The sequence below is a fragment of the Coffea arabica genome, chromosome 6e (genome assembly GCF_036785885.1).
Source record: "Coffea arabica cultivar ET-39 chromosome 6e, Coffea Arabica ET-39 HiFi, whole genome shotgun sequence".
Lineage (NCBI taxonomy): Eukaryota > Viridiplantae > Streptophyta > Magnoliopsida > Gentianales > Rubiaceae > Coffea > Coffea arabica.
Window position 1 is genome coordinate 207,182 of NC_092321.1, and position 23,282 is coordinate 230,463.

General features: G+C 38.5%; 4 protein-coding genes across 6 annotated transcripts; 1 reads left to right on the top strand and 3 right to left on the bottom strand.

The window, feature by feature from the left end:
* Positions 1-2: 2 nt before the first annotated feature.
* On the bottom strand, positions 3-5,858 carry LOC113697207 (uncharacterized). The gene is made up of 12 exons (XM_027216721.2): positions 5,584-5,858; positions 4,823-5,071; positions 4,355-4,417; positions 4,123-4,185; positions 3,929-3,991; positions 3,724-3,786; positions 3,518-3,580; positions 3,214-3,276; positions 2,989-3,051; positions 2,438-2,497; positions 1,245-1,388; positions 3-919 (listed from the first exon to the last, which is right to left on the bottom strand). The coding sequence occupies exons 2-12, from the start codon at positions 5,045-5,047 to the stop codon at positions 407-409; spliced, it is 1,383 nt and encodes a 460-aa protein (XP_027072522.1). The 5' UTR covers positions 5,048-5,071; positions 5,584-5,858; the 3' UTR covers positions 3-406.
* A 2,832-nt stretch (positions 5,859-8,690) lies between these two features.
* LOC113697496 (thioredoxin H9) lies at positions 8,691-12,058 on the top strand. Its single transcript, XM_027217141.2, has 4 exons — positions 8,691-9,145; positions 9,656-9,778; positions 11,353-11,475; positions 11,758-12,058. The coding sequence occupies exons 1-4, from the start codon at positions 9,125-9,127 to the stop codon at positions 11,908-11,910; spliced, it is 420 nt and encodes a 139-aa protein (XP_027072942.1). The 5' UTR covers positions 8,691-9,124; the 3' UTR covers positions 11,911-12,058.
* Positions 12,059-13,031: 973 nt separating this feature from the next.
* Positions 13,032-17,169, bottom strand: LOC113695903 (receptor-like protein kinase FERONIA). The gene is made up of 2 exons (XM_027215100.2): positions 16,944-17,169; positions 13,032-16,008 (listed from the first exon to the last, which is right to left on the bottom strand). Exon 2 carries the CDS (start codon positions 15,966-15,968, stop codon positions 13,281-13,283), a length of 2,688 nt encoding a protein of 895 aa, XP_027070901.2. The 5' UTR covers positions 15,969-16,008; positions 16,944-17,169; the 3' UTR covers positions 13,032-13,280.
* A 1,681-nt stretch (positions 17,170-18,850) lies between these two features.
* On the bottom strand, positions 18,851-22,950 carry LOC113695904 (uncharacterized). 3 transcript variants are annotated; one of them, XR_003449644.2, is made up of 8 exons: positions 22,600-22,950; positions 22,022-22,521; positions 21,517-21,597; positions 21,064-21,138; positions 20,265-20,309; positions 20,083-20,172; positions 19,818-19,941; positions 18,851-19,316 (listed from the first exon to the last, which is right to left on the bottom strand). XR_003449644.2 is itself a non-coding variant. In XM_027215101.2 (8 exons), exons 1-8 carry the CDS (start codon positions 22,706-22,708, stop codon positions 19,140-19,142), a joined length of 1,179 nt encoding a protein of 392 aa, XP_027070902.1. In that variant the 5' UTR covers positions 22,709-22,950; the 3' UTR covers positions 18,851-19,139. The 3 variants fall into 3 exon arrangements, 2 of the variants coding, with proteins under 2 accessions (XP_027070902.1, XP_027070903.1); XM_027215101.2 differs by having other exon boundaries at positions 19,818-19,919; XM_027215102.2 differs by lacking the exon at positions 18,851-19,316 and having other exon boundaries at positions 19,665-19,941.
* Between the last annotated feature and the right edge of the window lie 332 nt (positions 22,951-23,282).

The following is a 23,282-nucleotide window of genomic DNA, read 5'->3' on the forward strand; positions in this document are numbered from 1 at the left end:
TCTGATTTCAAAATGTTCTTCAATAAAAATCCCAACGGAAGGGAAGAACCCTGCGTGTTCCCTGGTTACATCAAAGTATGTCCATCACTACTATCTATAACCAAACAAGGTGTTCTGAATTCGAGAATACAATCTAGAAAATTTCCCCTCGAGATATCTCTTCCTATCTTCTTTTCAGAGGTTGGAAAGGGAAAAAAAAAAACACAATCAATTTGCTCTCAAGAAATGATTGAGCACTTTTCCATCCCAACCAATGAGTGACCAATTTGTTACTCACGACAACTACGGTTAGTCCCCCCGCCCCCTCCGCCCTTAATAACTTCCCTCGTATTTCTACTTCCCATCAAGTGACGCTTACAAAATCTCGCACCACACACCCACCCCCCAAAACTACAAGTATGAGGAGTTACCTACCTAAATTTACAGAGTTCTTCTCCGCCATATCAGCACCACTAACATATCTAGCGACAAAAGAAATTAAACGGAATGGAGCACCGATCAGTGGAGCATCTGAGAGCGGTACTACAGTCTTTTCAGCATTACTGGTAGCCTCCACATCTGTCTTTTTGTTTTCATTCTCATCCAATGGAATTTGCACAATTTCATCTGACTTGGTCATTTCAGAGGATTCCGTAACCAGCATATCTTTTTTGTCATCCAAATACTCTCCTTCGCCCCTCGCATCATTGTTGACGTTATTTTCCGGCGACTGCACTTCATTATCAGGCACGAGCATCTTGGCATTGGCTTCGTCCATTGAATCGTTAGCAGGACAACTTTCTTGTGCTTCAATAGCTCCAACCATCAGATGCGGCCCAACAGCTGTACTATCAGCAAGATGAACAGTTGTTGGCATTTCAGCTGAAGGTATTTCTTGTTGCAGACCATTGCGATCAATTTCAACGTACAACTCATTCATCTGAGACAGCATATCAAAACCACAAACCCAAATGTTATGAACACCACAAAGATGGTTAAACACTGTTTAACTTTTACTGTCATACAACAGTTCCATTCATTAATCTGACCAAAATTTTAATAAAGAGACACGAGAAACAAGAATTACTCTGGCAATGGAAAATCATCATTAAAAGGAGTGAGGCAAGAAAATCTCACTAATCTGATCACATAAGACAATAGCTACATTCACTTGACCCATATCCCTGTAATTCTTTCTTGCACATTGTAATAACAAGTCATCCATGATAATAACCATCCATGTAACCAGATTATAGGAAACTAACCACCATTTTGCTATCACTAGATGACTGAGAAACAATGGCAGTCCGCTCTAAACTCAGAATCTGTGACTGCAGACCGGATATATTTTCCGTCAACAGATGGTTTTCTTGTAACAGACCGTTCCTTAATTCTTCCAACTCCATCACCTGTCAAGCTTTGATTTTAATATCTATATCAGAATAAATACAAACATTCTCCCCTATACAGGATCATGCAACATGAAAATATGTGCACAACATTGTGTCATTCACATCTCAAGGGCAACAACAGGAAAGATAAACGAAAAAGGAAATCTCAGAATTATGCCTCTTTAAGTGAGAAAGTTGGATGGCGGGATAACTGACAACAGGGTATTTTAAGCGAGAGAGAGCAAGCCTTGAGAGAAGACTTCCATTGATGTTGTCACTCATAGCTCACCTACTCTAGCCATCTAAATGTAAAATCTTAATATCCGTGCTTTACAACACCGAACACCGCCATGCTATTTCAACATTTGTTCAGCATTGAGGCACCAACCATCCACCGGAGAAAAATAAGTATATCATCTACAACTTGATTTGCTTTTACTTGGAAAAATATCCTCAAGCTCAAGTGAATTATGTAGTCAATATCAAAATAACAGTCATCTTAAGAAACGTGGCTAACTATTATGGTGTAGTATTCAGCGTAATAAACAATTTGGACAGTCCAAAAGAGGAAACTGACGAATCTAGGAACAGAATTATATTCTAATACATCATCTGCACAAATGGCATGCTACATATACTATCGTGCAGTTACACTACCATAAAGAACACAAGGAAATTTAATGTATTACTGAAAATTTTAGAAAGAGAAATAAACATGATCTGTCTCCTGCAACTGCCACTAAAGTTAAATATAAAAGGTCCAGGTTTTTTTCCCTTTTTTTTTTTTTTTTTGCTTCTCTAGATTGATTTTAATCTTAACAGAAACCATTCTCTAACTTATGAATAAACCATGTTACGGTCCATAAAAAAGGTCTAACAGGAAAAAGAAATTTTGCATGGGCAGACATTGGTTGGCAATTAGGGATAGGAAGTTAGGAAAAGGAGAGGAATAGAAATTAGTAAACTCCCTCCATGCTTTCACCTGCACTCTTTCAGTATGATGAAGGAGAAAGGAACTGGAGAGGAAACAAAAACATCAACTAAAGCAATGTTATGGAACACTATACCTGAGATTTTAGTCGCGTGTTATCACCATTTAGCTTGGCAATTACTTCCTTGGATGAATTCTGTTAAGGGAAAAACAAAAATTAGATCCAAAGCTAAGCAATCTACCCACATCCCTCCCCACTCCGAGGCATTAGACAATCAGGAACACGAATATGGAACAGGAAACAGAAATAAGAAAATCAATTGGATTAAAAAACAACGATTTCATTGTGACATTTGGAACCAAAACTGCAGAAGTGAGAATAAAAATGAGTTCTCATGTTCTTATTTGACAACTATATCGAATAAAGAAATAACAAGTTGTATAATAAGAGTTTTTACCACCACTAGAGCCAAATGCAAGTAAAATACATGAATTTTGGATCTAAGAACATCAAAGCACAGAGGAAAGGCTTAACCATTATAGCAAAAAACAAAAGAGAATGAAAAGAAAGGCAAATCAGAAATAGCAATGCAAAATTAAAGTGGAAAGGGAAGGAAGAGCAGAGAATTCTAAAAGTGTACCATTAATATATACAAGCCCACGCATGCAGATGCAAGTATCTATTACCTCCTGCAATATCCATGAATCTCGCTCTTCCTCCATTTGTTTTACAAATTCCTCTAAGCTTACCTGTCATTGATTACAAATTTATCTATTATAATAAATGACAGAAGTACTTTTGAAGTAACAAGAAGCAACATAAGTCTTTAAAAAAAATTCAAATACAGCCTAGCAAAAGACTATTTTGGACAAGCAATGAGGAGGGCAAGTGTGAATTGCAAAGCCAATTACCTTTTTCGAGCTCAATGTTGCAGCTTCAACCATAAGGTGGTTAATTTTCTCTTCAAAGTGAGCCTGAGAGAAACTAGAAATGACATCACAACCATAGTTTTAAGGTAAAACAGAGAAATCCTGATTCCCAAAAATAAGTTTATTCTTGAGAACGCTATGACTAGTTATACTGTCAACCTGCCTGAATGCTGAGAACTAGACTCATCTAACCAATATTTAAAATACAGAGAACACAGAAGACAAGAAAAGTAGCATTGGAGTCCAAATGTTCAAAGATTATAACCCTTCTTTATCATTTCGTTACCTCTTTGTGATACCAAGATTCCTTCTCACTTGTCAGGTGTCCTACTTCAGCCTCCAAAGCACTCTGAGGAATATCAAGTGGATACACTATTAGATAAGAGTATATCTCTTTAGCCATATGAAAAAACAAAATATGCTTATACAATGAGCACTGGCATATGAGAAAAACACGCATCCGCAAAACTCAATCTTAAAGTCTTCAATTACCTCTTTCTGCACGTGAGCATCCTTTTCCATCTGCATTTGTTGAATTTTTTGTCCTAAAGCATCCTGTGATAGATTTGTCAACCAATAACCAGAGAGTCAGCAATTAGCTAGACGAAATGCAGTATACTAAAAAATATCCTTTAAAATAAATTAGCTCCAGTATTGCAATAACCATGAATCACCCAACTCTACCAGCTTTTCTTACCACTTTTAGCATGAAAGCATCTTTTTCTTTTTGTAACTGTAAAATTTGCTCTTCAAGACTAGCCTGCAAAGACTCAAATCGTTATCATACATTAATACATGTAAGAAAAGAAAAAAATCCAAAAAAAAGGAACAATAAGAGACTTAAATACCAACACTAAGTTTCCATTCCTCAATAAGAATAGCTTGCATTACCTCTCTCTGCACATGTACAGCCTTCTCGTTTTGCAATTCTTCAATTTTCTCCAGCAGGGTAGCCTGCATAACCCACAGACACCAGTAGATTACATTTGGAAAAGATAAATGAATATCCAATCTAACACCCAAGAAGAAACATAACTCCATACGTTTAATTGTAGATTACACACATATAAACAGATTTGGCATTGAAATACCTCTCTGTGTCTAATGAATTATTTATGTTTACCTCTTTTTGTAAGATTGCATTTTTTTCTTGTAGTAATATTTGAATTTTCTCTTCAAAGATAACCTGTAAAAGACCAGATATTACTGAGTTATCAAGTGTAGCAAAATACAACACTATCATCATAACATATTCAATTCGGAAAAGCTACACGAGTTTGCTCCATTGACAACGACCAGTTTGCAATGTCACACCCAAAGGACAAGCAAAATAAGTAATGAATTGCAAAATAATTTAAAAGCCGAATCCTAGATTAGAGTGAGTAGTAAAATTGCACAGTGCAATGAGATACAGCAGCCAGCATTCAGAAATGAAAAATAACAGAATCGAAAAAGGGCAAGTCAAAAGACGAAGTTGACAGCATTAACAAGCAAATAAGACTTGATTATTATGAAAATACAACACATGAAAATGTAACTTCTACAGAGAAAGCAGCAAGCGGAGTACGAGGGTGATAGAAATGAGACATACACCATGTGGGTTCAAAGTCATTCCAGATGCAGTATCATCTTCTTGAGCATCTGGGTTGTCAACCAGAGCTGAACTAATCTTGGCAGATTCAGTAACAGGAATGTGTTGAGCAGAAGGAGAAACGGAAAATGCTCCAGGAGCATCACCTGGAGCGGAATCTGCAGTTGTTTTATTCTGCTTATTCTTTCTTTTCTTGTTCTTCTTTTTCTTCTTGTCTTCTTCCATCGAGGACAACAAGATCAAAGATGTCTAAAAATTCCAAAAAAAAAAAAAAAACGCAGCTTTTTAGTTGCTTCAAGCTGATCTGGAAAGCAGGCTACAGAGTCTAAACAGCTAAGTTTATATAAGCAGTAGTCTATAATTTTTTTCCTTGGAGAATGCAGCGAGGTGGCTATAAAATTATGAAGATAGAGAAAGAAGTTCCTCGTCCTTTAAGTTTCTGGATGCACTGCTTGGGTTAACTTGATTAAACAGTTAAAATCCAATTCAAGAAATGAAGAGTCAAAATTCAAGGAAATGAATTTCTAAAAGGCGACGTCTTTCTTTGTTATTGTCGCTTTGATGCAGAGAAGTAGTAGAGTCTGTTGATTGTTTCAATCGTAGCATAACACGGATGATGGATCCCCTATACGCCTTATATTCATTGGAATAGGAAAAGCAAAGCCAAAAAAAAAAAAAGAAAAAGATCAAGGAGTTCGAAAAAGTTTCAAAGATTGATTTAAAGAAATAGAGAGGTAAAAAGCGGTGATGTAGATACGTACCGAAAAGGAAAGTGGTGGGGAATGCGGAGGAAAATGTGGTGGTGGTAGTGTTCCCGGAATTCTTGAAAATACGAAACCAGCAATAGCCTTTTGCCCAAACAAGAGTAACAGCTGTCCTCCCTTCCCTTGCAAGAATTCGAAAGAAGAACGGCCACTTGGCCCGTGCTCTTCCCCAGATTGGATTCGGGAAAATGGGAAAAGCTTCGGAAGAGAACAAGCCCCCTTAATGCCACCAGTGGTAGAAAGACGTAGATGCCGAGCGCGGCGGGTAAAAAGACGTAGATGCCCAGTTTAGTAGAATTATTTGCGCTAATCCAAAACTGAATCCAATAATGGATTCCGATGAAATTTAGGAAAATTAAAATTTTGAAATCTGAAATCTGAAATAATTAATTTAATAAAGTATTAACTATTAAATTTGACATGTTTTGAGTGTATAAGTGATAAGTGAATAATTTATCATTTATTTTTTGGATCAGATTTTGTCTGGAAAATTCTGTGCCATTTAATTAATTCAAATATTCTATTTTTGATTAACAAATGCAATTGAATATATTAAAATTTGAATCCATCAAATTTAAGTGCAGAATCGAATTATTAAACAGAACTTTAGTTATAGATAAACCCAAAAATTATATATTGAACCAAAATTCGAGCAAAATTTAATATAAAGAGAGCACCCACGAAACAACCAAAGGTTAATCTTTAATAATAAGCAGATTCAAAATGGCCATACCCCTTGCAGATTACAATAATAGGTGTTAACAGAAATCCCTTATGCCCAATCTTCTTCTGAACTCCAATTATGTTTCACTTGAGCGGTGATGCCTAGCCAAGAGGGGCTAAACTTATATATAATTCTTCAGACAAATTTCCTTTTAATTTTCTCAGAATTCTCAATTGAATATCAGATTGAACTTAAAAACAGGAAACAAAAGAGATAACACAGGTAAACATCAGACATTTTCAGACAAAAACCAAACCAGAACGAAACCAAACACAGTCAAGTCACAGCAAAGCACAACATAAAAGAGCGCAAAAGATGAGGGCAAACAAACTACTAATACGAAACCAAACACACTACTAAATCAAACAAATAGATTAGCAAAACTTTACAAGAAAACCACATTCTCAAATCAAAACCCGGAAAAAGAGAAACAACTAACAAATAAATCAGAATGGTTCCAGAGAAAGCCTGACCCAAAACAAAGAGAAAAGAACGATCACCAATTCACCATTCACCACAAGAAGAAGGAAAAATATATTATATTAATAAGATGAGTCAAAGCAAGCATAACTTTTTGGGATAATTTCAGAAACCTCCCCTGAGGTTTCTGACAATTTCACTGACCTCCCCTGAGGTTTCCACAATTACACTGACCTCCCCTGGCAGAACTTGGGACCCAATTGCTGACATCATATAATGCAAAATTACTATTATACCCAAGACATTTTGTGTTATTATAGGACTAAAATATGATAAGGCAGATGGTGTTTTTGGATAGTATTGGATTGCATTTCTATTTATTTAATGTATGGTTATGAAATTTGTAATGATATTACTCTTGGATTGCAGTTTTGGTTTGCACCTTATTACTGTTAATGTTTTATAAATGACTGTTTTAGTTCTTGGATTACACCTTACCTCCAAAATTTGGGAATTTACCCAAATTTTCCATTTTCTAATATTCCTACAAATATGCAAAATTATGCATATCCCTCAAATCTACCCAATATTAATGTTTTGTTAAACTCTAAATAACAAAAATATGAAATATAATATTTAAATATATTTTAATACACACAAGTTGGACGGGTAACTAGTGTGTCAGAGAGTTGCCATAATCTCCTTAAACCCGCATGCGGGTTTAAAGAGTATTCGGATATTCTCATATGCACCTATGCAAATCGAACCAACCGGATATCTTATCCGTATCCCATTTTTTTAAATAAAAATCTTATAAATTTGAAAAATAAAATCAAATTTAGATGTATTAGGGTTTTAAAAATATTATATAAGTGATAAAAATTTTATAAATTGTAAAAATAAAATCAAATTTAAATAATTAAATGTTATATTTGCATAAGAAATAATACAATAATCATAATAATGATAATACAATAATATTGGTGTAATAAAACTGCCATTAATTTAAATATTTACTTATAATGCCCAAAGAGCCTAATTACCAATTTTTTCTTCTCGCGCTCAAATATAACATTAACCCGCATGCGAGCTAACCTTGAAATAGAAAAAACACAGAATCCCGCTTGCGGGTTTCAACGTTATTATGCAGGCGGGATTTTAACCTGCTTGCTTGTGAACATGTACCACATTGCTTTGAATTTTTGTGACAAGAGGAAAGCTTTGTCTGATGAATGTATTTGTGAAATGACCTGAGTGGTGGTAGATTGGTTAATTGGGTCGGTTGCGTTACCCAATTGTTTATATCCATAAGTAAAATTTTATGATTCCCATACCCATCCCCTCACTTTTTCTTATTTATTTCTGATTTTTATTAGTTTTCATTAATTCACTAATATAACTTGTACACCTACCTTAAGGGCATTTATGGGAACAAAATTTCCTCTCTTTCCTGAAAACACTTTTTTATGTTTACTTTTGTGGTCATGGGCTGATTTTGTTACAAAATCAGAAACCTCAAGGGAGGTTAGTGTAATTGTGGAAACCTCAGGGGAGGTCAGTGAAATTGTCAGAAACCTCAGGGGAGGTTTCTGAAATTATCCCCAACTTTTTTTTCACTTTCTTGAGTTGACAGCCAGCTAGGAATGTGCCACAAGTTGGAAGATGTTTTTATTGCTTTGTTGTCATCATCATCATGCGTTAGTTTCAGCCAAACCCGCTCCATTGGGATTGGCTTACTGAGTACTACTACTACTTTACTAATAGTAGCAGTATTAAAAATAATTTTTTTTTATTTAAAAATGTGGGAGTTTTTTTGGGCTTTAGGTGAATTCCGTAATCTGGCCGCATACGACGGACTAATACACTAATAATCATCAGTAAATTTGTTAGATTTTGGGGTTTAGTAGCTAATGCCTGATAATGGGACAACGTTGTAACAGTACTGGCTGGAATTTCAGTCGCAGAAAGATGGTTTTCGCAATTTGTTACCAATCACTACAAAATGAGGGATTGGATTAAATAAACTCTCTCTCTCTCTCTCTGTATTTGAGTATTTCCAATTTCTGCAGTTATCCAAAAATCGCTTTACCAAATACTCCTTTCAGATCATCACTCTCTTCTGCTTCCTTCGTCGCCTCCTCCTCCGCCTCCTGCTTTTACAATCCAACCGTAAAATCTTGTACACGCAAACCCCCTCCCCGGCGGAAACAAAAACAAAATTTTGGGGTTCCGTCTAATAATTAATAACAACGACAACAACAATCCCTAATCCCAGCTCATTTCGATTCCCTTTGCCGTAGCAGATTTGTTTCAGATTTCTGGGGTGGACTGGATTCTCTTCATTTCATTTGCTCCCCTTCACGAGAATTATCCCACTTGGCCGTCGAGTATCAAATGGGCAGTTGCTTGGCTAAGGTATATTTCCGTTTCTTCCTCAGCCCTCCTCTCTGCCCGGGTCCACAAAAAAAAAAGAACGACACCCATCCTCTGGTGATCGGCCCGAGTCTTCCACTGGGATGTTGATAATTTTATTGGTTATGGCATGCTTTGTTAGTCGCACCGATAAATAGTTTCTCTGGTTTACAGGATATGGTTGGGCTATGGTCTGTGGCTAAAACACGTCTAATCTCCCCCTATTGACGAATAACTTTAGGAGAATTGTCAACACACTCAAATATGTTGACTTGTTCTAGAGTAGGTAGAAATCAAGGATTTAAGCTCTCAAACTGATATAGACGTACCTGACCACAGTGTAGGATGTTAGTATACAGTTTTGGTCTTGGAGCCACACTAGGAAAAGGTAAGTGAGAGATAGAAGAGGGGAGTGGAAATGAAGGTGAAATTACATAGTTTTTGGTCTTTGTTGTCTTTTGGATACCATTTGTTTGCTTTTGACAAATTGTTTCTCTGGTTTGACACTTAAAGCCAAAGAATGATGGAGATGAATCTGTCCACAATGCTGAATTCGTGGGTGGAAATGTGCACCTGATTACTACAAAAGAAAGCTGGGATCAGAAACTAACAGAAGCAAAGAGGGATGGCAAAATCGTGAGTTCTATTGACACTCACCACTTCCTTGTTTAGCTTTCATCCAAATTATGTAGTTATGTCCACATGTTCTGCTTGTTTATCTTTTAGACGAATTCACCTTCGCATACACATGATTTTCATTTAGTCATCGTTTTATAAGTCTATATGTCGAGGTTCTGCAAAGTTTCTGGGCTTTACTTGTTCACTTTCTGAGAAGCAAGCAGCACAAGATGAGAGAGACTTTATCAAAGGCAAAGGATGTTGCAAATTCTTATTGTTGCCTTTTAGATTTGAGAACCTCGGATAGCTAGTGATCAGCTTTGTGTCAAGGTACTGTCGAGTGCTGACTGTTCTTTGTGTTGGTAAAACTGTTGTAACCTAACCTCTGTCAATGGTATTCTGTGTTTGGAGAAAATGAGGGAGTACTGACCTCATTTAGCTAGTACTGGTCATAGATTTTGTGTAGTATTTGTATCTCGAGTTGGACAGTAACCTGGTTTTTCTTTCCACATATGAGTCTATCAGATGGTGAGTATTATCGTTATTTTACCCAATTGGGTTCATGATCATAACTTCAGTAAGAGGTTTTCTAGTGTACTAAGTCTTATGGCTGCTTTGTTAGAGGGCATGTAATTGTGAATGGCAGTAGTTTGGAGGGCATGTAACTGCCTAACATAACTAGATAATCCTTGGGGGACGAATTTTGATTAGCGTGATTGTGAAGGGCATAATTCTCCTCAGCTACACCTTTGTCATGACCTTATAAACTACTGGAAGTGAGGCACAAAGCTAGAGTTAGAGCAGCTTTCATCTTGCAGGTGGATATCTTGGGAAAATCGGTTGTCACAGGAGTAAGCATCATTTCACTTGGTAGAGTATTCGTCTTGCCTATGCTGGAAATTTGTAGTTCAAGTACACAGTTTTTCGACTGCATTGCTATGGAAAAGAGGCACCTTTGTGGTCATAATCATGTGAGGCTTGCATTTAGATGTTTCTTTTTACCCTCTCCACACATTGTAGTGCTCAAAGATATGCGGAAGGGACCCTATATTGAACTGCTAGGAGGAAAAAGATTTGTCAGCATCTGTAGGTTTGTGATGGAATTGGGATCTAGTAGCACTCCACACTCGGTTCTCCATCAGAATGTTACTGAGTTTCTCTGCAATTTTAATTAATTTTAGATTTCTTTATGGTTGGCAATTGGTTTCATTCAAATTGCTTTCTTTAAATTGACAAGACTTGGACTTACCCTTCTTTGTTTGTATCACAAGTGCCTGTCTTACTGTAGCTTTTGAGTGCATCAGTGACATGGACATCTTGGGGGATTAAGGTGGGGTGTTCTGTGAACAGTTTGGACCTGTTAAAAAAAGCCATATGGGTTACAAATGAATGAGAAATATTGAGAAGCAGCTTGCACACACTTCGAACTGGATGTAGAGACGTAGGAAATCAAGCTATTGTCCTTGTAGTGGAACTACTAGGTGCCGTTCTTAAAGGGGCTCTGCAACTGTAGTCTAATTTGGTGTTTTATTGCTTTATTCTGCTTGCGCTTGATTTATGTACTTTCCTAATGCGGTTCAAATGTTGGGCAGGTTATTGCAAATTTTAGTGCTTCCTGGTGCGGCCCTTGTAGAATGGTTGCACCATTCTACTGTGAGCTATCGGAGAAATATCCAACTTTGATGTTCCTAACGATTGATGTTGACGAGCTAACGGTAAGCGATGCAACTCTAATTTAGTCAGATGCGATGGGAAATCATGCTGTAAGAATTTTTGCTGCTGTTTTGGATGGATTACCTCCGATTATGCTGTTATGTTAATACAAGAAGTATTTATTATTATTATTAAATGGATAAGTTATAGAATTAAGTCAGCAGCTGCCGCAATTTAATCTGATGAATGTAGGATTTGTGGTTGATTTATTTTTACAGAATAACAGCTTTTTCTGCATCCTTCTTGGAGCTGCATATTCATCTTAATACTGTACTTGGTTTCAGGAATTTAGCGCATCCTGGGATATCAAAGCAACACCAACCTTCTTCTTTCTAAAAGATGGACAGCAGATTGACAAACTTGTGGGTGCCAACAAGCCAGAGCTGCAGAAGAAGATAATCTCCATAGTAGATTCAGAGACTACGCTGCAGAAGTAGTTATTGCACTGGCACACGTATAATAAGTCTTGTCAATATGCAAGTAGTAGTTGTATATTCGGTTGATATTGTTGTGAGTTGCGAGACTCGGGCCTGCACCCGACCCTGTGATTTTGTCGATTCGATTGTCTTAATTTCTTTTTTTTAATTGTTTCCCCTGGGGCTGGGAGACTGGTTTTGGTCGTCGCAGGATATTTTTTGACAAGGTGAAAGGGTCGTTTTCTGAATTGGCATACATTACGCGCGGCGTGGGTGTAAACGAAGAAATAATCTGATGAAGTTGTAGAATAATATAAAATATTATTAAGGCGATGGGAATGCATTCCCAGGCAGGATGATGAATTAGGTTGCAATGCACTCGCTATTGGAAAATGTATTTCTCCTCCGATCCATTTCCATTTCATTAAAAGTGTCATATTTTTTATATTTATTTTGAGATGTTTTAAAACATTTGTCATATTAAAAAAATTAAAATACTTTCAAGTCTTTGTTTTCAATACAAGTCCTTCTTTTTAATCATATCATATGCATGTTATCATTTAATTTTAAATTTATACGGATAAAATGAAAAAAAAATACAAATATTATAATTAAATTATTATTCTTAAAAGTTAAAAAATTTTCAATCAAACAATTGGGCTAGAGAGAGTAATAAAAAGTGACTACCAGAATCAGGTGGACGATAACTAATAAGACTCGGGCAGTGATCACAAATGTTCCAGTTGGCGGTTGATTGGTAGCTGTGTTGTGGGATCATGCATGCACCTTGTCAGTCAGTTTACTAGTACTCCGGATCCAGACACCCACAGCCCCTTCCCCTTCCCAGAGTTAAGAGAGAGCGGCAATCACGTTGGCCTAATTCTAATCTAATACTGTAGTAGTACTCTGTATTAGCTGGTCAAACACATTAGCTTAGCTGCCCAATCAAAGGATCAAACAATAATCCCAAGAAGCAATAATCTCTCTCTCTCGGCTGCCAAATTTCTACCGCTAAGTTCCACGCGCATTCTCACAAAAACAAGAAGCATCAATGCCTAGCCGCCGCATCTATTAAGTTCCACCTCACCGCACCTTTTTTTTTTTAAAATAAATTTCCATATACCCTTCGTGGAACATCATCATTGATACAATAATAATATATTTTTTAAAATAAAACGATTTTCTCGGTAAACTTGACAGGAGCTCGAATAGTGAAAGAATTATACAACAACAAAGATAATAATAACCCAAAATTCCCCAAAAAAAAAAATAAAAGAAAAAAGTAAACTCTCTTTGAGTTTTGAGTTTACAGGTGAAACGAAACCCATCTGCACACTACAGCCCTTTTTTTTTCTTTTCTTTTCTAAAAAATAAATTTGCAGCTGGAGATCTCAACGTCCTTTGGGGTTCATGATCTGTGAGAATACAGCACTGGGCGTTAACCCATCCGAGTCCTCGCTCGCAAGGCTCCTCCCCCCAATGCTCATTGTCATCCCAGAGCTTCTGGAGTCCATGTTGCTGTCCTCAAAACCACCACCACCACCACCACCATTCGCATCTTTCCTCCCTTTACCCGTCACCTCCTCCCCTTCGAATGTCCCCTCTTGCAAATTCACTCCTCCAACAAGACCCACACCCTCCGTTCCGCTCTCCTCCGCGCTCTCCTGAAGTTGGAGCGCGAACTCCAGGTTCCAAAGCACGTCTCCCATGGATGGCCTGTCCGTTCCCACGTCCGCCACGCACTTCACCGCTGTCTCCGCTATCTTCTTAAAGCATTCCGCTGCTATCTTCCCCTTCAGATAAGGATCCATAATCTGATCCAGGATCCCCTTCTTGTAGCAGTGCAATGCCCACTCCGCTAAGCTCACCTGTTCCTTTGGAAGCGCTGGGTTCAGAGCTGGGCGAGCGCATAAGATCTCAAACAATACCACCCCGAACGAGTATACATCCGATTTTTCTGTCAGTTGCTGCCGCCTGAAGTATTCCGGATCCAGATACCCGAAGCTCCCCTTCACCACTGTGCTCACGTGCGTGTGATCCAGCGTAGGACCCGTTTTCGACAGCCCAAAGTCCGAAACTTTTGCAACCCACTTCTCGTCCAACAGGATGTTGGTCGTCTTCACATCGCGGTGGATAATTGTGTGCTTGGCACCCGTGTGCAGGTAGTGCAGGCCGCGAGCAGCACCGATGCAGATCTCCAGCCTCTGCTTCCACGGCAGCGGAGGTTTCTGCGTCTTGTAAAGATGCTCCCGCAGGGTTCCGTGTGCCATGTAGTCGTAAACAAGGATCATCTCGCAGTTCTCTTCGCAGTAGCCAATCAGCGAAACCAGGTGACGGTGCCGAAGCTTCGACAGCATTTCAATCTCAGTTTGGAACTCATGCACGCCTTGCTCAGAAAGTGGATTCCCGCGCTTAATTGCGACTTTTGTGCCGCCATCAATTTCACCCCTGTATACTTTGCCGAACCCTCCCACGCCGAGAAGAGCAGCCTCGTCGAAGTTATTGGTCGCAGCCTTGATCTCGGCAAATGAAAAGTGGCGACAAAGGTTCGAAGGGAGGGAGGACGCATAGCTTCCAGTCGTGTTTGTCTTTGCAGAACCCGAGGAATGTGAATTTCCATATAATGATAGAGGAAGCCAGCCATCACTTGCAGTAGAGTCCTTTTGGTGCTTGCGGCGACGAGTAATAGCACAAACAAGCAACCCAATGAGGAGGACGGCAGCAATTCCACCTCCAACCCCTCCGCCAATGACTGCTTTCCCCTTTTTCGAGCGACCCGATGATGTTGTAGAAGAGACTGCCAGTTCATTTGGAAGTGGCGTTGGATTGAGACCCCCAAGATTTCCATCAGTATTGTTTACTTTGAATATCTCCACGCCATTTAAGATCGCATCATAATAAGAGGGTTTAGTGTCAGGGTTGGGATGCAGGGCAAGCCAGATATCTTGCTGCGGGGTCCCGACATTAGGGACGAAAACCAGATAATCTCTGTGCAGCGCAACTCCATTTGTGTTTCCCCAAGCAATAACATCTGCTGCTTTCTGGACAGTCTGATTATTAAGAAAGATGTCGAAAACCCTCTGATTAATTAAGCTAATATTCTCAAATCCCTCACAAAAATGGAGCCTAACTAGGTAGTAGAATCCTGTATCCACAGAGAAAAGCCAAGTCAAATTGTATTGGAGATTCACGTTTGCATTCGGGCCCATTGTTCTAAAAGTCCTGTAGACATCCAGCGGAGCAACATAAGATGGCGTCCCCGGGGGATAGTTGATGGTAACATTTGGATCAGCTACGTTTGTAACCCCAGAACCAGCGCCTAAGATGTACCTCGAATCGGCATTCCACGACCTGAAAAGGCCTGTGTCGTTGGAGGGCGAGATGTCATTTCCACCTACATTTAGCCGATAAACATTCTCGAGTGCAGTAGTATTGTCGATGGAGAAGGGTGCATTTTGTCCAGCAAGTAGGCTGGGACCTTCAGCACTGTAGATATCAGGATGGGAGACAACCTCAATGCCGTTAACAAACGCGTAGGAATTGCCTGGGTCTGAGGCTGGTGAGAAAGTTAAGTTCAACACGCCGGATGGCACGTTGACAGAAAACTCCTTGGTGATAAAATCGTAGTTTAGAGCCTCAGCCGTCTGTGCAGCACTGAAGTTCTTCATAAGCATGAAGCGTCCAGCGGTGACGGAGAAGATGGCATTAGAGGCATTGAGGCCACCGTAAGACGTGGGATAGAAGTACAAACGGATGAACTTCCTACCAGGGGCGACGGGGAAACGATAGGTGTAATTGGACTGGAAAATGCGAGCATTCATATAAGGGACCTGGGGGACAGAGGGCTTTTGATCAGCAGCAGGGAAAACCGAAGCCTTGGAGGAGGCCAAAGCAAACTTGGAGCCAATATCAGAATACCATTTGCGACCATCAGCATCAGTAGATTGGGAAGGACCTCCGCAGCTGAGCAGAATCTTATCAGTCGGGACATAATTGTCGGCCAGAACTCGACGGGCCACAAACACGAGGAATAGACAATTGAGAAGGGAAAAGAGGAGAGGATGGCGTGGCTCGCTCATAATGTTGATGCGGACCAAGAAACTTATACCACAATAGTATCTGCAAATGAACAGGACACATATATGCATATATATGATCACCATCGAAGGAAAAAGCTTCGAAATTGAAGTCGGTTATAATTTGTATGGATACAATACTGGCAAGATAGGTAGCATAGCACCATCAGATTCTAGAGAGAGAGAGAGGATAAACAAAAACAAAAACAAAAACAAAAAAAGAGGATGACATCGTCTTAATAAAAGTTAATCTTTTTGGGGGTCAAGAACGGAGAAGGGAGATGAACGAATGAGCGGCATGAGCCATGAGTGGATATTACAACTAATCAAACTCGCAGATCCAAACAAAGGAAAAAATTTATCGAAATCGACTCTGAAGTCCAAGTTGAAAAAGATGGACTGTTAAAAGACTCCTATTTTCTGAAACTCTATTTCCCAAAAAAAGAGACTTTTTCTGAATTTTTTTTTTAAAAAACCTCAACTCGACCGTAAAGTCGAAAAGCGATTAGCATTGAGTATGGACCATGTATAAAAATATATATTGTCAAAAAGAAGAAGGAAAAAAAAAAAGCACAGTCCTTGGAAATTCTTTAAATTTGATAATAAATATTATGGGCAAAAATAAACAGTGGGGTTTGGACGGACGGATCGAGGGCTTAAAATGGAGTGAATAGTTGGTGAAAATCGAAGGGGAAAAAAATGAGATAAGAGAAGTGGAATTGAGTGAAAGCAGATGAAGATGCAAAAAAAAAAAAAAAAAAAAAAGCTCCAGAAAAAGAAGACAAATAAGCAATGAAGCAGTAGTTGAAAAACTGAAAATGTATGTGCTGGGACCAAAAAAAAAAAAAAAGAGAAGAAAAAAATAAGCAAAAAAGCTTCTGGATCCACAGATCGAAGCAGGTCATGAATACCCAAAAAAGAAAAGGATGGGAAAAAAAAAGCAGCAAAAGTCAAATTGGCAAAGAGAAAGAAACATACCAGCAGGTGGATGGGTGATGAGGAAGAAGAAGAGATCCAAAACTTCTAAGACATTTTGTGGAACAAAAACTTCCGAGTGAGGAGTCTGTCTGCAAGTTGTTGGATTGCTTTGATGCGCTGCCCCTTCTTTCTCTTGCTCGTTCTCTCTCTCTCTCTCTCTCTTTCTTCTTCTTCTTCTTCTTCTTCTTCTTCTTCTTCTAATGCTAATAATGCTAATGCTAGTGCTAATGCTCACGACAGAGGAGAGAGAGAGAGAAATAGTCCTACTAAAACGAAAGCAAGGCAAGTTGGCAGGCTTTCAATAGGTTTTTTTAAAAAAAATATTATATATTTGTATTGTTTTCGGTCAGTCATTAATATTATTCATTTCAAGTAAAAACTACGCACCTCCACTACTACTCGGCAGTAGTAGTATAGTATTATTATTATTCATTTGTAGTAAAAACTACCGCTACCAGTACCGGGGCCCCACCATAATATGTTTTCTTTTGTTTACACATATAGGACGCGTTTCGCCGGGCCCCACCACCCCACACGGCACTAGCTGGATTGGTTTGGTTTTTACTTTTAGGCTCATCTTCTTTCTTTCCGCTAATTATCGCGTCCCTTTTTCCTTTCTGTCATCTTTCTTCTTGCAGCCGGTGCGCAACTCGCGGTAGCAACAACAGCTTGCACAACAGCCCCACTCACACCCCCTTAACATCTGATCCGGGTACGAAATTATTTTTTTTTAAAAATTTTTTTATTTATGTTTATGATATGATATGTTTAAAATAAAATAATATTAATATAATTAAAAATATTTTTAAAAAGATAAAGCAGTGAGTTTGTTTGGACAAAGGAAATTTGGAAAAAAAAATTTGGCCTCACAAATCCCAATCACCTTTTTATCTTCCCAACTACCTTTTTATCTCACATATATCACATCACAAAAGTGCTACAGTAAATATCTCAAATAAATCATCCAAATAAACTCTTATCCAAACAAACTCAGTGTGTTTTTAGTGAGAATATTCATTTCCATCTATTTTAAGTGGCTATGATTATCCTTTTCTTTATTTTCTTACTTGAGTTTTGTTTTCCTGAGAGACTTGGCTGGCTGCCCCGGTCGGGGGCTCTCTCTCTTCTTCTTTTTTTTTTTTTTTTTTTTTTTTTGTGGTTCGTTGGGGGAATAGTGTGGTGGGATCCACGGCACTATGATTCACGTTGTGGGTCCCAACTTTGTATTCGGTGGCCACGTTATACTGCAAGAGACACAAATAATATTTGACTTTGAGTAACATCAATTGAAATCAATTATTACTCTTTTCGTCCCATTATAGTTTTAGTTTTTTTTTAATACATAAATTTAAAAAAAATAATTAACTTTGTTAAAAAAATAAATTTACGTTATTATTTTTCTAAAATACCTTATATTAAATAAAATATTAATTTATATTAATTATTCATGAAAATTTGAATTAATGAATTATGAAAACTTGAATTGACAGTTAAGAAAGAATCAATCCTCATTCATATATCACATGTTTTGAAAAATCTAAATATTTTAAATGAGATATGTTATATCCAATAACAATCTATATTAAATAAGTTAGTTTATGCTAATATCAACCTACATTGAATGAAAATATTTTCAAATAATTAAAAAATAAATACATTTTTCAATTAGAAAATGGACTACAATTAAATGGCAAAGCCAGGAAGTTTCTTCAGCAAGAGCACTTTACATTTATTATCGTAAAATCTCTTTCTTCTGCTTCCACGGAAATTCCAATTTGCATTTATTATTGGAAAATCTTTTTCTGCTTCAGCGGAAATTCCAAGGCGTTATGTTTTTTTTTTTAAAAAAAAAACTCAGTTGAAATCAAATGACTAATCGGACAGACGGAGGAGAGGAGACCGGAGAGGGAGGGAGGCGAATACTCTTCCTAAAATGTTTACATACATACAGAACCAAGGCATAACTGCGGTGGTGGTTTGCTCCATTGCTACTCTGGAGAAAATGGACGACATAACAATTAATCTCAGTCAATACTGAAAAGAAAAAAATGACCACCGGGAAACTGCAACAACCAGTGCAATCCTATCTATGGAGGAGTATGTGGTGGGCGATACCCTGCCCTGCATATGAGTGTAGCAGTAACTGGTAGGGTGACAGAAGGAGAAAGTCTCAGTGTGAGTGTGATGGATGATCGATCACAAGTAATCCATGGGAAGCTCCCATTCATCAGCCCGCTCCACCACTTCTCCAGGGAACTTCCCCCTGGCCCTGGACAAGTTTCTCTTCCCGCTTCCCCCGTATCCACAACATTCTTCAAACTCATCATCATCATCAACTGACCCGCCCATCTTCTGACCGCCACCCCAAAACCCCTGTGCCAGCACCCGTCCGTCAATCGTCAATCGTATAATTCCACATCTCAAATTTAGTAACCGCTACTAAATAGTAGCACCAAAACTTGAGCAAAAACGGGTGTACTCATTTTGAGCCGAATCCTCTTCTTCGGCTTCAGAGCTCACCAGCTTGCCTCATCAATTTCTATGCTTTTGTTTCCTTTTGCATGCAAATGCATCATGCACAAGTGAAACGGAATATACTACACTACTTTTACCCCAAAGAAAGAGACAGAATATGTGGTGCTGTGCTCAACCCTGATTCGTTTCTTTTATATTTGAGCTTCTCCATCGCAACAAGTATATAGGTGCTTTGTTATGATCCTCTTTTGCTTCTATGCTTTAAAGCCCATCCGAGATTTAACATTTGCTAAAACAAACTTTCACCACAAATGGATACCAAGGAACAAGCTTAAAGAAACCATCTTAGTCCCAACTGAAACCATCTGAGAGTATCAAGCAAAGACAACATTTATTTACCTTAGTAAGCCTCTGGATGCGTGATGCTGCAGCTTCATGTACTACAACAGTGTCTGGTAAAACTTCCAGCACATCCTCAACCAATAATGCATAGGTGCTCACCTGTAATACAGCAGCAAAGCATCTGAAATCACATCCAAAATCCTCAATTCAGCATTTACCAGATCATGGAATCTTGCTTCAGTTAAACACAGTGAAAACACCAATAAAGGAAAGAATGATTTTCAGAATCTGGTAATAGTAGTGTAAAGCACGATTCACCAACCAAACTTGACGGGATGATGGATATCCCAAATGAATCAATCTCAAGAGACTCCACTACCCCAGAGTTAATGTCAAAATTGTATCCACGCACCTGAGAAGCAAATAATTGCCATATGATCCCAGAAGTACTCGAAATTAAAGGCCTCAAAAGCATGAGAAGACGTTGGAAGAGTGGTGACTTACTTTTCCAATATTTCGCCGACCTGGAGTTGCAACAGTATATCCTACCTAACAGACAGCATCAGTTACCATACAGATTTGGCAAACAAAAGGGCACATTGGCATATTATTGACTGGAAAGGGCAAGAGTACTTTAGAGTTTCGACATGGAACATCATGAGAACTAATCAATGTTTGTATCAACAATTTCATTTTCTATACATTTCTTTGGAAATTTTGCCCAGTGGTCTGGGGTCAAAGAAATGAAGCACTTCACCATCAATTGTTATGTGAAGAGCAATTTAAGAATTTTGAGTAGCAAGAGCATAAAAGAGTAGATTGTTAGATTTATCTTCACAAAGGATCACAAAACGACTACGCATATGTACTTGGCTTGGAGAGAGAATAACGGCTCTATGAGTACTGACAGCCACTAAACAGTGGATCCTTTTCCTACCCGTACAGTTCCTTGTTGGATGCCAGGTATTTTAATTACGTTCATTGAATTGCTTGAAACATTTCTAAAAGAGCATGAAATGGCTCCTCTCTTATCAGTCAATAATAGATGAAATGTAAAGCTTCAGGAGAAACAATTGTTCTTACAGGCATAAAAGGATGCACTTAGAGTGCAAATGACCGAGATTATTAGTATATATGACGAACAGGAGGGAAAACTAGACCTCCAGTGGTTGAGCTATCTCAGTGGTCTAATTTGATGGAGTAAACACCCTCCGGAATCTTTGTGCAACATGTGAAGCCATATGCCTACCCCTTTCCACATATTGGCATAAACTGAAGCAAATAAAAAGCTAGTAGAAAGTACCAGCGTCTCGAATCCAATTAATTTAAAGTCATTTTCCATCACACTCTCATCTTCAACGAGCACCACATCCCCAACCTGGGATGAATGTCATACAAATATGTTAATAGGGTATCAAAATCACTGTAATAGCCACATTACCGTTGGAATAAATTTAAATGCACAAGAGTAAGCTTTAAGTTGAAGAACGGCAAATATCCACAATTTCATACATGTTGAGCACGCGGACTTAATGACATTTACTATTTGAAGAAACTCAGTAGGAGAACTGGAGAACATGATCGACATGATGGTGACAATTGACAGGGCATCAAGCCAATCTTGAAACTAAATAATTATTTTGGGGTGTAATAGTAGCAAAATATCAAATTTACTGGCAAATAGAAAGGAAAAATAATCAATTCTGTAAAGAGAAGAGGAGGTAGCGCACAGCTCTAAGTGTAATGAAATAAAAACCTTCGCAAGCTCGTCCAAGGAAAACCTTTCTAGCTCACTGGAAAGTAAGTTTGGCTTCACCTCTACAAATAACACCGCCCACTGCCATGGTGAAAAGAACAAAAAAAAAAAAAAGATATCAGCTCCGTGTCATGCTACTACTACTGAATGCCAGAGGAATGAATATGTCCTGCTGGTTACTGTATGAGCTCTTAAACTATCCAGCAAGCTAAAAGATTAAAAAGGCTACCAGGCAGCTTTAGGAGGAAAGAATTCCCACAAACCGAAGTCTGCCAAGTAGTTGTATTATTGCGGCAGCGGCACAACAGATAGTTCCATGTGCATATTGTAAGCATCAACCGGAGGCAAATTGCAGTGAGAATGAATGACGAAAATCAAAGAGGTAGAGAATCAACTTGTGGGATTCAGAAGAAAATTTGAGAGAAAATACTAGGCAGTATATATTGAAGGAGGAAAGAAAGAAATTAGTTGGTTGTAGTGTACGGTAGAAAATATAACCACTCACAGCATTTGTATCGACCCAGAGCTGGGAAACAAAACCCAGGGAGAGGGCGGATTGAATGCTGATAACTTGCTTGGCGATCATAGTGGACCTCTTCATGATTTGCCTCCTCCTAGTCCCTTTTGCTATCCCCTTGCAGACAACAGGACCACCGCTATCTTCTTCTTCTTCTTCTTCTTCTGGCTTAGGCCATCCCACATCCAATCCCTCCTCGTCCTCTCCTGTTGGCTTGCGCTCTCCCTCCTTGCCGCCCTTGTCGCCACCTCTTCTAGTACTAAAATGGGAGACGAAATCGAGGGACTGGGATTCGTCGCAAACTTTTCCATCTCGTACTTCTTCTCTTTTATATTGGGTATGCGTTGGAGCAGTCTTGTACGGACGATGACTTTCCAGAATGCTATTGTGATTCTCCTTCTTCTTCTTCTTCTTCTTCTTCTGCTTCTTGAACCCTAATTCTTCATGTTCTTGGTACAAGTTGTTGAATTGGGAGTGGCGAGGAGAAGCTGAAAAATGAGTCGGTTTTGATTCTTGAAATAATAGGAACCGTCTGCAATTGAAAAAAGCACTACAAGCAGTCATACCAGTGAAGCTTGAAAAATGCCATGTGGGAACACTGCTACTCTTTTGATGCAGTGGTGGTGGTGGTGGTGGCAGCGGCGCGCAGGCGAAGAGGGCCTGGGCGAATCCCATAATTTCCTCTTTAAGTGGTCCGTTATTATTACTAATAGTAGTAGTATTAGTGCTTCTAAATCCACGGAATGTGTGATTTGCACAATAAAAAAGTTACAGACATCCCAGCATTCGTCATCCACATCCTCGGACTGTGATTTGATTTGGGATCAGCACCGCATCTGATCATCATCGATTTATGGACTGTTCGGCTCAGCTCACGTTATCCCAATCCAAACTGTGTTACTTGCAAAATAGTTCATAACACCGAATTTTATCCTTCTTTAAACTTCCGTCCCTTTTCTCAATTCAAGTTGATAAAATTTGGCCTCAACCAAAACTTCTTTTTTTTTTTTCTTGTAAGAAAGAGATTGAAATTAACCTAAACTTCTAATCACTGTTTAGTTTAAAATCACCATGTTATTCATATACAGTCATTTTTTTATATATAAAGATATCAAACCTCACTTTTTTAGAAAAATAAATAAATATGGTTCAGGTCAGATTTCGTGTATTTTTAGGGACAATAATGAATATGAATCACGTAATTTTTGTTTAACTACAAATGGTATCTAATCTTTTTATCTCTAGAAAA

What these genes read in the sequence shown, in the direction of transcription:
- LOC113697207 (XM_027216721.2), bottom strand. Translation starts at nt 5,047, where the DNA reads ATGGAAGAAGACAAGAAGAAAAAGAAGAACAAGAAAAGAAAGAATAAG. An exon ending in CTGTACATGTGCAGAGAGAG is followed by an intron (nt 3,992 to 4,122) that starts GTAATGCAAGCT and finishes GAGTCTTTGCAG; the next exon opens with GCTAGTCTTGAAGAGCAAAT. An exon ending in AATCTTGGTATCACAAAGAG is followed by an intron (nt 3,277 to 3,517) that starts GTAACGAAATGA and finishes AGTTTCTCTCAG; the next exon opens with GCTCACTTTGAAGAGAAAAT.
- LOC113697496 (XM_027217141.2), top strand. Translation starts at nt 9,125, where the DNA reads ATGGGCAGTTGCTTGGCTAAG. An exon ending in TGGGCAGTTGCTTGGCTAAG is followed by an intron (nt 9,146 to 9,655) that starts GTATATTTCCGT and finishes TGACACTTAAAG; the next exon opens with CCAAAGAATGATGGAGATGA. An exon ending in CAAAGAGGGATGGCAAAATC is followed by an intron (nt 9,779 to 11,352) that starts GTGAGTTCTATT and finishes AATGTTGGGCAG; the next exon opens with GTTATTGCAAATTTTAGTGC.
- LOC113695903 (XM_027215100.2), bottom strand. Translation starts at nt 15,968, where the DNA reads ATGAGCGAGCCACGCCATCCTCTCCTCTTTTCCCTTCTCAATTGTCTA.
- LOC113695904 (XM_027215101.2), bottom strand. Translation starts at nt 22,708, where the DNA reads ATGGGATTCGCCCAGGCCCTCTTCGCCTGCGCGCCGCTGCCACCACCA. An exon ending in GCATTTTTCAAGCTTCACTG is followed by an intron (nt 22,522 to 22,599) that starts GTATGACTGCTT and finishes CTCATTTTTCAG; the next exon opens with CTTCTCCTCGCCACTCCCAA. An exon ending in CCTTGGACGAGCTTGCGAAG is followed by an intron (nt 21,139 to 21,516) that starts GTTTTTATTTCA and finishes CATTCATCCCAG; the next exon opens with GTTGGGGATGTGGTGCTCGT.